The 13,085-nt window shown below is 43.3% G+C and overlaps 1 protein-coding gene across 2 annotated transcripts in view; it reads right to left on the bottom strand.

Annotated features, from left to right (window-relative positions):
• Positions 1 to 12,870, bottom strand: part of OTOS (otospiralin) — a 35,915-nt gene extending 23,045 nt beyond the window's left edge. Inside the window, exons 1-3 of one of the 2 annotated variants that reach the window (XM_086944833.1) lie at positions 12,769 to 12,870; positions 11,700 to 11,762; positions 11,018 to 11,044 (exon numbers count right to left, since the gene is read on the bottom strand). In XM_086944833.1, coding sequence (XP_086800959.1) covers positions 11,018 to 11,044; positions 11,700 to 11,757 — 85 coding nt within the window. In that variant the 5' untranslated portion in view covers positions 11,758 to 11,762; positions 12,769 to 12,870. Of the gene's footprint in view, positions 1 to 11,017; positions 11,045 to 11,699; positions 11,763 to 12,759 lie in introns of both variants that reach the window. The other variant, XM_086944834.1, reaches the window with a different exon arrangement.
• Positions 12,871 to 13,085: the final 215 nt, after the last annotated feature.

The following is a 13,085-nucleotide window of genomic DNA, read 5'->3' as shown; positions in this document are numbered from 1 at the left end:
CCTTCATTCATCTATTTATACAGTTTTGGAATGGGGTTCCCAGGGTGCTAAATGGGCTGGGGGAGGGGGATTCTACTCACACCACCTGCTGGCAATTGGAAAAAAAGCTTCTTTTTTTTATTTGGCCTCTTTATTTCTGGGTTTTCCCAAAAGGGCCTTGGGGCAGGGTATACCTCCCTGACCCCCTTATATTATTTAATTTTTTTGCTTAAGAATAGGGGACGTAGTCTGGGAGTCCTATAATGGTTGCCAGCAACATATTTTTCATGTTGCTGGCAGGCAATCGGAGGGCTCGCTCCTGCGGGAGCCTGACTCCTGCGGGAGTGAGAAGGCCCAAGGGAAAAAAAGCTCCCTGGGCCAATCAAAATGATTGGCGCTCCTGCAAGACTCTTGCGGGAGTCCATTGGACCCAACTGTCCAAATATACCAATATTTGTAACCTTAATTTCTCAATAACTATCGAACGGATTCACACCATGTCACAAAAAAGGCAATCTGTGGACCAAGATCTAGCTTCCTGCAAACATGGTGTGATTCCGTTCATCAGTTTTTGCAGTAGTGCTTCTCAAAGAACCCTATAGAAAATGCATTGGAATTTTGTGTTTTGGGAACCCCCTGATTTCTTGGTCCCCACTTGAGGGATCATCCCCAAACTTTCCATGTTCAAACTAGACAAAAAAAAGGAAACTTTTTGGACAGTATCATGGAGATTCGTCAAACGGCGTCAGAGTTATTAGCAAAACAAAAAAGGCATCTCCTATGGAAACGCTGACCTAACTATAGCTGCCTAGTGTCAACTGCTACTGGGTAATATATAGAACGGCAATACATGGAAAGGAGTGTAAAGCCCTCCGTGGAATTTCAACGCATTGTAAGGTCAACATGTTGTAATGCCCACGAGGTAAAGGCATGCAGGGTAAAGCCCTGCGTTGTGATGTTTGATATCCATTAATAGGCAATTGCACGTGGTGAGGGGGTTGGTGTGTGAGGGCTATTAGAAAAATTGCTTACCTTGATGATGCAGGGTACCTCACTACCTGATGTATTGACTACCACAACATCCACAAAAGAATGTAACATAGGCAAAGCCAATATGCCTCAGTTCTAAAGGTCTGTGCTATTGCATTTGCCAACTGTGCAGTGACTTGTGGCATCATGTTGCGTGGTGGTGAATGGTGTGAAGTGTGTGATGTTGAACATTCTGTAATTTCCTTGAAAGCAAGTCTGCCATTAGTATGGTATGTATCTTTGTAAGTTGTGTATGAGTGCCTTTCCAGATGACGTGGGTTCAGGGGTTTACATCACAGACTCATGTCTGAGTTGCTGATACGTTTTGGATGTTGTGTTGTTATATGCCTCCAAAACTGTTTAGCGTAACTTGTGTGCTGAGAGTATGGGAACTTGATTCACATAAAAGAATGACCATTGGTGATCATGTTAAATGGTTAGGTGACAATGTCATAATCAAAGAGCTGTGGGTATAAGCTTTGGTGTTGGAGAGGTCTTGCCAGTGTGTTTTAGTGATTACTTATACATCCCTTAGATCAGTAACATGTCTATTACCTCATAGTTAGTGTTATGTTTTTGGCTGTGTGGTTCCTCTGGTCTGCGCTGGAATCATGTGTGGACTTTTGTGTAATGTATTATTTTTGTTTGTGATACAGCTGTCTCCTTAGTGGCTATTGTTGGTTTCTCCTGGATATGTAGAGATTGGATGGCTGTAGTAAAGCATTTTGTTGTGTTTGACTTTGGTATCAGACAGCAGATAGTGTAGGAAGTAGTGCAGGAAATGTTGACTGATGTTTGTGGTATTTCTATAAGTGTTTAGACAGATTTACTAGGCAACACATTTTAGGTCTGTTTAGAGACAGCTTCAGTTGTGTCACCAGCCTCACGCAATACAGAAAATCATAAATAAAATATATGTAGATATACATACATGAAGGTCTTTGGTACCACTTTTCATCCATAAGTTTGTTCAACGGTTATTCACATTTTGTTTCAGCTCACTATGGCATACAGCATGGGGCAAAAGGCCAGCCCACTTCAGCCATTGGCTCCCTTGCACTGTGAATGATTGCATTTCGCCCGATTATATGTGTGCATTGACCTAAAAAGAAGTATTCTTCAGTATCAAGATAGGTTGGCAAGTGTTTTTTTTAACTCCATTCTTTAACCTCTTCTAATCATCCCTGTGTACTTAACTATGCCTTCAGGCTACAGTAATTCAAATGCAATATTACATGTGCTTTTCACTAGCATTGGCATTTCCAACTTCCTCAGTAATAAAACAAGACCCTCTCACAGGCTGTCAGTGGGGGGGTTCTCTTTAATTAACATTAACTCCGATCCCTCCCTAAGCACCAACAGCACACAGCTTTCTGTGGGATAATGATCCAGGCGCCCTGTTTCTAACTGAAGCTTGGCTGCATGAAGCATCTTCAGCAGACGTGATCGCCACATCACCTTCCAGCTATGCCCTCATTAGAAAGGATCGGCAGGGGAGGACAGGAGGCGGGATTGCAATTATCTTAAAGGAGAAATACCAATGCAAAGTCCAAGAACTATTCATCCCTGACTGTGAAGCTTTTTTTAAATTAAATCTCACACACCAACTCACAGTATCTGGGTCCTTGATTTACCACCCCCTGGGATATGCGGCAGATTGGTGCTCAGCAGTTCCCGACCTCCTTGCCCCTTATATGTTGTAGCGTGCTAATTTCACTCTTAGGGGATTTCAATATCCATCTTGAAGCTCCCACATGTAACTTGGTAACAACGCTCATTGAGGATTTGAGTGTGTTTCATTTCGGGCCTATCAACTCAGCACCCACATGAGGTAGACCATCTCCTTGTTCCCATTTCTCCAATGTTAGGAACTTCACGTCAGACCCACCTTTGCGCCTATCCTGGTCGGATCATTTGGCAGGGCCATTTTGTTTCATGAACCAGGCTAACCCCTCTACAAGACCAACTCCCATTTTGGGAAAATCCAGAAATTGGTCGAGGCTAGACACCCCTGTGCTGAACACACAATTGCGTTGTACTGTACCAGACTTGACACAGACAGTGGAAGAAGATCAACCCCAAGTTGAACATTGAAACTCTGGAGGCAATTTTGCCAATGACATTGAGGTCTTCATATTGAATCCATCCCCTGCCACATGGTTCAGTGAAGAGACAAAATGATTTAAGGGCTTAGAAAGAGTGCTTAGAAAACCCAATGATGAAGACCATAAAGTGGAGTGCGAATCAGCACTGAAATATGATCATGTAGGTTGCAAGGCAGCCAGGGTGGAATTTTATTCGGATAAAATTGACTGCCCAAAACTGTCCTAATCAATACATATAATGGGGTGACCCTGTAACCCTCAGAACCTGGGTGGGTAATAAACAAAGTAATAATGGTTCAGTCGGACAGAAATACACACAGTTTTAGTATTTCAATGTTTCCTTCCTTTAAGTCTCGTACCTAACCAGGATATCAAGACAAGTGTGCCAATACATTCACAAACAAAACACACTGACCATAAGGAAAAAATGAAAGCAAATTTTACTCAAATACTTTCACATGTGAAAACAGAATACTTCAATCACTGTCCCTAACAAACATTTTAAAATATATAAGGCACGAAAACTTTGTGCTAAAATAATACTAAAAACAGCAAGTAAAATGTGTTACTTCATATACATTTGGGTTAAACAACTATACATGTACAATCATCCTGTAGACACATCAATTAAATCTTGGATCCTACAGGATTTTGAATAGTTTGTTCACGCCAAAAGAGAGGATTGCGTCGACGTTTCGACCCTGGGGGGGGCGATGCGGTGTTTTCACGCATCAGGTGCAGGTCTTCATCAGGACTGTATATATATATGGGACAGCCTGTTAATTATAATAGGACATGTTTTAGATATTGGTCAGTGGTTTCATTTCCGCAATTATGAGCATGAAAACATTGCTCACCTCTTGCAGACCTAGCTCCGCATGGAGTCCTGGTCTCTTCCTGAATCGTATTGTCGGTCCGTCTTAATCAGGCCGGCTAGATGTTCACCTAAAAACCCCTTAATTTTAGGTGAACATCTAGCCGGCCTGATTAACACCTTGGCTGCTAGGTGTTTTCCCCTCCTGTGCTGAACCTGCTTGAATACTATGGTTTCATGACGAGCTCAGCTCGTCATCAGCACAGCTCAACTGTGCCTCATGACGAGCTGAGCTCGTCATGAGCATCGAAGGGGTTAAGACGGACCGGTAACATGTTTGTTAGGGACAGTGATTGAAGTATTCTGTTTTCACATGTGAAAGTATTTGAGTAAAATTTGCTTTCATTTTTTCCTTATGGTCAGTGTGTTTTGTTTGTGAATGTATTGGCACACTTGTCTTGATATCCTGGTTAGGTACGAGACTTAAAGGAAGGAAACATTGAAATACTAAAACAGTGTGTATTTCTGTCCGACAGAACCATTATTACTTTGTTTATTTCAAAACTGTCCTAAGACACTTTTCAATGCGGTCAAGGATCTCTTGGACCCTAGCAAAAGCTCTCTGGCACCTTTGCTGTGTCTAAACCAATACAAAGAATTGGCACACTTCCTCATCAAAAAGGTGGCTGATATTCAGCCCTACCTCGCTATGGTGCATACTGAGGATGAGCAGGGTGACAATACCCTCTCTATAAGTAGCACCTGACATTACATCCCAAGAGGGTAAGGTAATTCATCACTGACTCTTTCTGCTGCCCCTAAAATGGCATCACTATCTAAGCTTTGGTATCTCTCAGTTTCTGACTCTACTGCAGTCTATCAAATTGGGCTCACCGCTCAATCTGCTTCCTCCATCCAAACTCAATCTTGTGGGCTTATACTTTCTTCACATAGTATTCAAACTGCTCAACTCCTCCCTATGTGAGGGACTCATCCCGCCGGCTTGGAAGCATACCATGGTCTTATCACTTTTAAAAAAGCCCACCTTTGACCGCACCAACTATTTAATTTTAGGCCAATGTCAATTCTGCCCATTTTCTCCAAAATATTGGAGAAAGCGTGAACTTGCAGCTTGCCACCTTGAAGATCAATCTTCCTCTGTCCTTCACAGTTGGGTTTTAGGGCAGGACACAGTACCAAATCTGCCCTCATAGGAGTCACTGAACATCTGAGACAGCTCCTGGATGACGGAGAGAAATACAGCTGTGCTGATTCTCTAAGATCTCAGTGCGGCTTTCGACACTGTATTCCCAGTGCATCCTCCTAGCTAGGCTAATGACGGACCATGGACACACAAACTGATTGGAGTTTTCGAGCTTAGACCTCCGGTATAGCGGTACACTGCTGGTGGCTGCTTTTTGCAATATGGGGAAAAGTTGTTAACTCCCCCAGTGAGTTGTTAGTAGGAGTCCACCTGGCAACCACTTGATCTTTTTAGAAGCATCAGTGAGGTGGAAATGCGTCCCCGTACCCTGATGAAATTGCCATAAAATGTGCGAGGCAATGAAACATGTCGGCCATTCCAATTAAAATGGTCTAAACATGCCATTCTTTTTAATCTGAGTGTGGACACTGTTGAAAATAAAGAATTTATTAAATAAGTGGGCCACAACTCATTTTAGCTTAGAAATTCTTTTTTCTTCTTTTGCATTTTACGGGGTCCAGATGGTTGATGGATGATATGATCATCTACACATTACTTTTCTTCAACTTTTCTCACACAAATTTAAGACTTGGGCAAAACTTTTACTTTCTCCTTTCTTTTCTTGTCATGAAAGTTACCGATGATAACAACGCAAGCAAACCGGTGAGTACCAACCAGTAGCTCTTCGAATGGTGCTTATATGAGGTACTTTCTGACTCCTATCACCTTTTTTTCTTTGATAAATGTGAGATTATGTGTCGTTGGTTGACAAACTTAAATCTTTATAGAAAATAACACTTGAAGGTGGGCATGACTAATTAATGAGCGCGGCCTTATCTAGGAGTATACAAATACCCAGTTTTTGATGTAATACTAAAAAGGTGCAGTGTTCTATGCAACCAGGTCATTTGTGTATGGACTTTGTGAATGGAGGGTGACCTGGCTATATTCCCTCTGTTGCTCCAATTTTTTTGATGATCTAAGATAAAGAACCTAGACTTCTGGCTGGATGAGAGGCTATCAATGAAACCTCAAGTAGCCAAGGTGGTTTTCACGAGTTTTGTGATGATGAGGTGAGTCAAAAAGATCATTAATGCAATACCATCAACAGACCAGAAAACAGTGGTTCAATCCTTGATTCTCTCAAGAATTGCCTATGGGAACATCTTATATCTGGGCCCAGACAAGCCAGCCATTTTGTGCCTACAGACAGTCCAGAATGCTGTGGCAAGCCTACTCTATTACCTACAGAAGAATGTTTCGGTGTCAAACCCCCTCCACGAGCTTCATTGGTTGACCGTGGAAAAGCAAATATGGTTCAAAGCCTCGCGCTATATGCACGAGGCCAGATCCGGGACAGGCCCTCAATATTTTCAAGATCTGGTGGTTCCCTATCAGCCTGGGCATGCACTTTGCTCATGTCTAGAATCCATTGGGTGTGCATGGAAGGCCGTTCCTTTGTGTACCTATGCCCGAAGCTATGGAATAACCTCCCAGTAGCTGTACAAAGTTGTCCCTCCCTCACTGTGTTCTGCAAACTCCTGAAGACCTGGCTGTTTTAACATGGGGGCTGACTTATCCTACGTGTTTTAGCACCGGGAAACCCTATGGGGTTGCGGAGCGCTTTACAAGACACAATAATAATAATATAAATCAGATTTTCCTGTGATGTACAGTAAAATTAAAATGTCTAATATAAGTGCCACCTATTATACACTTGCACTGTTCCAATTAAATTTTATGTGATGGCTATTTTGTTGGCAAATGTAGCATTATTGTAGCAAGCTTGTGGCTGCTATGTTTAGGCGAGGCATGCGTTCTTTTTTCTCCTGTTTACTTTTTGTAGCATACACTTGCAATAAAAATGAAAACACATTTAAACTTCACTGCAACTTGCCCAAACCAGAGTGGCTTTGCTAATGCTTGTTTAAAGGATGTATTGTTACACGTGTCTACACGCCAATTGGCGTATCCAGGGAATTACTTGTTTAGACAGCCTGCCATACTGGAAACTTGTAGGGTGTAGTCCAGTAGGCGAGTGTCTGTTATTTAATCTGATCCTATTTTTAAAAAATTGCTGGTTTATTCACATGCTTATAGTAGGCTGTGTTTGTGTGCTACTTAGGGACGCTTACACTGGTATCCTGTTATGTAATTAATAGGCATGGTTGAGGCACTATACACTGTTTCACCTTCAGGTAGGGGGTTCCCATGCTGTACTTTTAACTTGGGAATCAGATGCCACATTATAGAATGTGCCTCTGTGGTGCAACTGGTGTTTGCCCTCTATTTTCTGTACCCCTGGTGCACTCTGATGTTTTAGAAGAAGACGCAGACACTTGTATGTCCCCCTTCTGTAATATGGATTACATTATGTGCCCATGTGATGCCAAGAAAGCGTTCCTTCACTTGCATGGAGGGAATGCTGTTGCTGTATTACAGATGTGTGTGGAGGAGCAAACAGGCCATTAGGAGGTGCACTGGCTGAGTCCACAAATGGGGTGGTGCACAATCAGTGTGTTGCCCTTAAAAATGTAAATTAAAGGGGTGCTAGGAATTCCCGCAACATTCCCCCATAGGGAAGTGCAGTCACATGTTGCACCCGCTTGTGGGGGTTTCTCTACCCCCTTCTCAAAATGTTGCTGGTTCCTCTGCATTGAAAGATTGGCCGGTCATTTCAAATTGCTGGTTCACTTTTTAGTGCTGCACTGCCCCTATATTGCAGATACAATGTTGCACCTACACTGAGGAAAGCACATTTTTATGTAATTTGGCACAGTAGTGAGCCATTATTAGGTCGAAGCCTATCAGACATTGCATCTGTCTGGTTTGCTAAAGATATCTTGGGGACTTTCAGAAAGTTGATCTAGGAATGCACTCTCCTTGTTGCTTACCATTGGCTTTGTAACTCAGATTTGCTGGCTTTCTATTTGCTGGCTTTATTTGCTTTAGGCTGTATAGCTTCTGTTCGCCTCTCTTGTTGTCCAAGCCTAGTTCACTGTATTCTTTCACAAACTCGCTTTCTATAAACAGGCCTTTAAATCTTGTTCCTCCTTGTCACATTTTCTGTGCATTAAAGGCAGAGGTCAAATGCCAGGCTCTCTCTTCCAGTGAGCTTTCTTTTTCTGACATCAAAATGAGAGAATTAATGTGACATTCATGCTGAGTACCAATGTAAGAGGAGAATGTGTAGTATGTTTTTGTTTTTCTAGCACACAACAAAAATGATTACCTGTGGTGATGTTTCAGAATATTTCAGGTTTAGTACTAATGAAGCACTTTTTTTTGCAATTCTCATGTGTGGTGAAAACCAATTTGAATACGATCAAAGCACATCAATACACTAGGTGATGACATTTGCACACATTATCATTTGGGTGCAGTAAAACCGTATTTTGGTGCAAATGCAATGATCATTTCAATTGCGAATGTGTTGTCTGTAAGGGCAGTGCACTACCACACCATGTATACTGCACACTATAGCACTCCACTCCACTCTATGCCCTTCCACTCTATGCCATACCACTCCATTCTACAACATGCCACTCCAATATCCACGCATCCACTCTAAGACCCTCTTCAACATGCCACTCTACTCCGTGCCATTCCAATCTATGACACTCACTCCTCGATACAACACGCCACTCCACTTTACGCCCCTCCACTCCACTCTACCCCACTCCAGTCTACCCCACTCCACTCCAATCTACCCCACTCCAAACTACCACACCCCAATTTACCCACCCCACGGCACCCCATCCCAATCTACCCCACCCTACTTCAATCTACCCCATTCTAACCCAATCTATCCCACTCTACTCCAATCTACCTCACCCCAATTCACCCACTCCACACCATTCCAATCTACCCCTTTCCAATCTATCCCACTTTAATCTACACCACTCTAACCCAATCTACCCCACTCTAACCCAATCTACCCTACTTCAATCCACTCCAATCCCCTCCAATCTACCTAACTCCACTCTAACCCAATCAACCCCACCCCACTCCATCTACCTCACTCCAACCCAATCTACTGCACTCCATTCAAATCTACCCCACTCTGCCCCAATGTACCCCAGTCTATCCCACACCAATCCACTCCACTCTACCCCAATCCACCCACACCAATGTACCCCAATCCAACCCACTCCACTCTAACCGGCTCCACTCCAATCTACCCAAGTCCAATTGACCTCACTCCATTCCAATTTACCCCACTTCTCTCCAAACTCCAGTGCAATCTACCTACCTCATCACCATTCTAACCTATCCCACTCTACTCTAATCGAACCCACTCCACCCACTCCAATCTACCCAACAATAATCTACCCCTCCCCAATCTATCCCAACCCAATCTACCCAAGTCCAATCTACCACCATATGCTCTAATCCAATCTACTCCACTCCAATCTACCCTACTCTACCCCAGTCTACCCACTCCTCCCCACCCCACAGCAATCAACCCCACCCCACTCCAATCTACCTCCCTAAACTCCAGTCTTGACTCTACTCCAATCTATCTAACCTCACTTGACCCAACTCCAATCGATCCCACTCCACTCTCCCCCACTCCACCCCACCCACCCCAATCCACCCAATCTACCCTCTCTATCCGCTCTACCCCAGCCTACCACACTCTCCATTCTACCCAATCTGCCTCACTCCACTTCAATCCATGCTACCACATGCCACTCAAATCTACCCCACTCCAGGACAGTCTACCCACTCTACCCTAATCCACTTCAATCTACCCTACCCTACTCTGCCCCAATCTACTCTATTCCAATGTACTCCACTCCAATCTGTCCCACCCTAACCCAATCTACACCACTCCACTCTAGCCAATGCCATCCCATCCTAACCTACCCCACGCCACTCTATCCAACTCCACTCCAACCTACTCCACTCCAACCTACTCCACTCCAACCTACTCCACTCCAATCTACCCCACTCAACTTCAATCTACCCCATTCCTATCTATTTCACTCTAATCTACCCAACGCCATTGCACTCTACTCTTCCCCAATCTACCCCAATTCACTCCAATCTACCCTACCATTATGAAGGTGTGGCCGGCACAGGTAAAAGCAGTGGGGCGGTGGGGAGGTGCGGGTGCTGAGTTGACAGATGACGGGATAAGTAAAATTAAATAAAAAATAAATAAAACTACTTACCTCAAGCGCAAGGTACTCCACTCCACTCCACCCCACCCACTCTATGCCAATAACTTTTAGCCATGCAGCACAGGCTAAAACACATTGTCATAGTCAATAGCTCTTGAATAGGCGAGACCTATTGGCTTTGCCAATGCTTGCATATTGTAGGGTCTGTAGATTGAGAGTACATAGATTGCACAGTGCCAGTAAATTTAGCAAAAAATCTACATTTCATACATGGTTATGCTGTACTGCCATGACATTTTAATATTTCATGGATTGCAATAGTCTTGGAGATTTTTGTACTGACATTACAGGATTATAAAGATTTCTCTGGTGCCAATACACTTTGCACTGACATTTCAGAAATACACAGATTGCATTTATAGCAGTGCATGTTTACAGTGGCGTCTGGGCCAACCTACTACTGGTGTCACTTAGCAGCTGCCATAGTGCAAAGGTTCCGCCATATTGCACTGGCGACATGGCTTCATAGGTAATTTTTGCTCAGACCCCATTTTGCTCATCAAAGTAACATGGAGGAGGGTGAGGAATCTTTGGGCCACAGCTCCAATGTGAAGCGCAGCCCAATAAATTTAGTACGATAATTTATTTTGAATTATGATATTTTGAACATCTAAATATGATGAATTTAGGGTAGAGCGCCAGCATTTGATGGAAAGGGGTGGATTTCACATCTACAAATATTTGTAAACGAACTCCTTACCGTCATCTTCGTGGACAGGCCTGGACTCTGCAAAGAGAAGAAAAGTCACTGTGAAAGTCTGTCTTGGAGCCAAAACGCTGCGTGGTGGAAATGTTGTTTTCTCAAGGTGCCAGAGGACAGCAGGTCCGCTCTACGGATGAGAGAAGGGATTATGCGGCAGAGCAGCATAAAGGAAGCTCTGTGCAGGCCCACAGCACGCTTCTGTGCCCTGCTGCCACGATGACTGATAGGCGCTGTGCTGCTGACTGCACAGGCAGCAGGCAATGTGCGCACAGAAACCTGACACCTTAGAATAATATCGGAAGCCTAATTGGAGTTGTGGGCTAATGATTTAGTTGAATCTGAAGGCCTACTAGACCAAGCTGTGTGATCCTGGGCAAGATGCCTTAATTGGTTGTTCGGTGGAAAGAAAATCAATGTGTAAGTCTGTAAAGCAACTGGTGCTCCTGTAAAGCGACATGGCGCTTTATAAAACTCCCCAAAAAACAAACCCAAAAAAACCCAGCACCTCCTGAAGAGGTCGGTGTTTGAGTGAAATCACCAAATCACCCCCCCCCCCCTCCCCCGCCCTCCATCCCTCCGTGAAATTCAGTTCCTTTATCTGCCCAAAATGGGTCCGTGCCTAGGGCTGGTTAGCGCTATGTGGAAAAAATACCAGAAGGCCACATTGAAACACACTTACCAATTAAAGCATTCAGTAGCACGCAGCAGCAAAACAGGCCAGCAAAGATGAACTTCATACTTCCTGCGGAGGGGGACAGAAAGAAGTCGGGTCAGCTGTGATGCGGCTTGCAGAAACAAGAAAGCAGCTTGTGTTGTTTCCAACACGTGAAAGCAACACAACTCTGCGGTATCAGAAGGGCAAGGAATCTCTCTACACACCCTTTTAATATGGGAAAATAGTGACTTTTAATTGTCACTTTTAATATAGGGAAATAGGGACGTACCGGCGGCGCAAGCGGCTTGTAAATACGCCTCGTCATGTTTGATGAATGCCTACCACAGAGTAACGGAAATATCAATATTACGAGGTATCTGAACTTTCAAACGCTACCTGTACAAGAACGAAGCAACAGTATGAAATAAACCATTTCATAAACTCGTACAAGGAAGCTATTTAGACAAATATCCGAAAGAACCATGCAGTTCTCAAACTCGGCTTTCATGATAAGGTACACAGATGGCCTGAGCAATTAATTTTTGGTTATAGAGAAAAACACGTTGCATCTTTATTAGTTTCAATCCACAAAAGTGAAAATAAATGAGCCATGACCCGAAATATGCAATTCAGACATTCATATCGATTGACTCTTGCTGAAAATAAAATGTGTGATGTGTCGCTAATTGTTGGGTCTGTCCCTTAGACCTAGAAAAAACGTGACTTGCTATCTTGGCTTTTTTGTCACGAACGAGTTGTGTGATCCTCGGCAAAACATTTCAACTCTCGGAGCACCGCCTAATTCCGTTAACTGCCAAAACGGTGGTTTCTAAACTTAGGTGTCCCCTATGGTCTAACTATAGTGATAGACAGTTCTAATATACGTTTTTATCAGGGCTATAGTGCCCGGCAGTCCCAGAACGTTCCTCTAAAATGGGAAGCACTGGTGTGAACACCCTGGCCTGAAATACTTTACAACAGTTTTTTTTAGTCAGAATTATTTTTATTCATTCACATTGCAGTATCAAACATCCGTTACAGTCTGTAAATTCAAAATACCGAGTTTTAAGTACACAGTACATACGTGGTTTACCTTTTCTTCGGTGAGCGCCCGCAGCAGCAAGGTTCAGTGTCTAGCTCTCTTCCAGCAGCTGGGATTCAATGGGCTTCTGTTCACTTTTGACATCTGGAATGTTTAAAAGGGGTGTGGGCTCAGGCAGAGGGCACATCTTGGGCAACTAACCAATCAGACGTAATTCCGATACAGACACAGTTTTTTTCTTTCTGTCCCTTCCCTAGCAAACAAATTATAAATAAATGTAGATACTTATTACTGAGTGCAGTACAAAAAAATAGATAACAAACAAGAGCACACCAATAAATATAAACAAACATAAATAAGTAAACCTT

This window comes from Lissotriton vulgaris, chromosome 11 (assembly GCF_964263255.1).
Source record: "Lissotriton vulgaris chromosome 11, aLisVul1.2, whole genome shotgun sequence".
In the NCBI taxonomy this organism is placed as follows: domain Eukaryota; kingdom Metazoa; phylum Chordata; class Amphibia; order Caudata; family Salamandridae; genus Lissotriton; species Lissotriton vulgaris.
The sequence above is the reverse complement of the archived record's forward strand: the minus strand, read 5'-3'. Positions and strand labels throughout refer to the sequence as shown.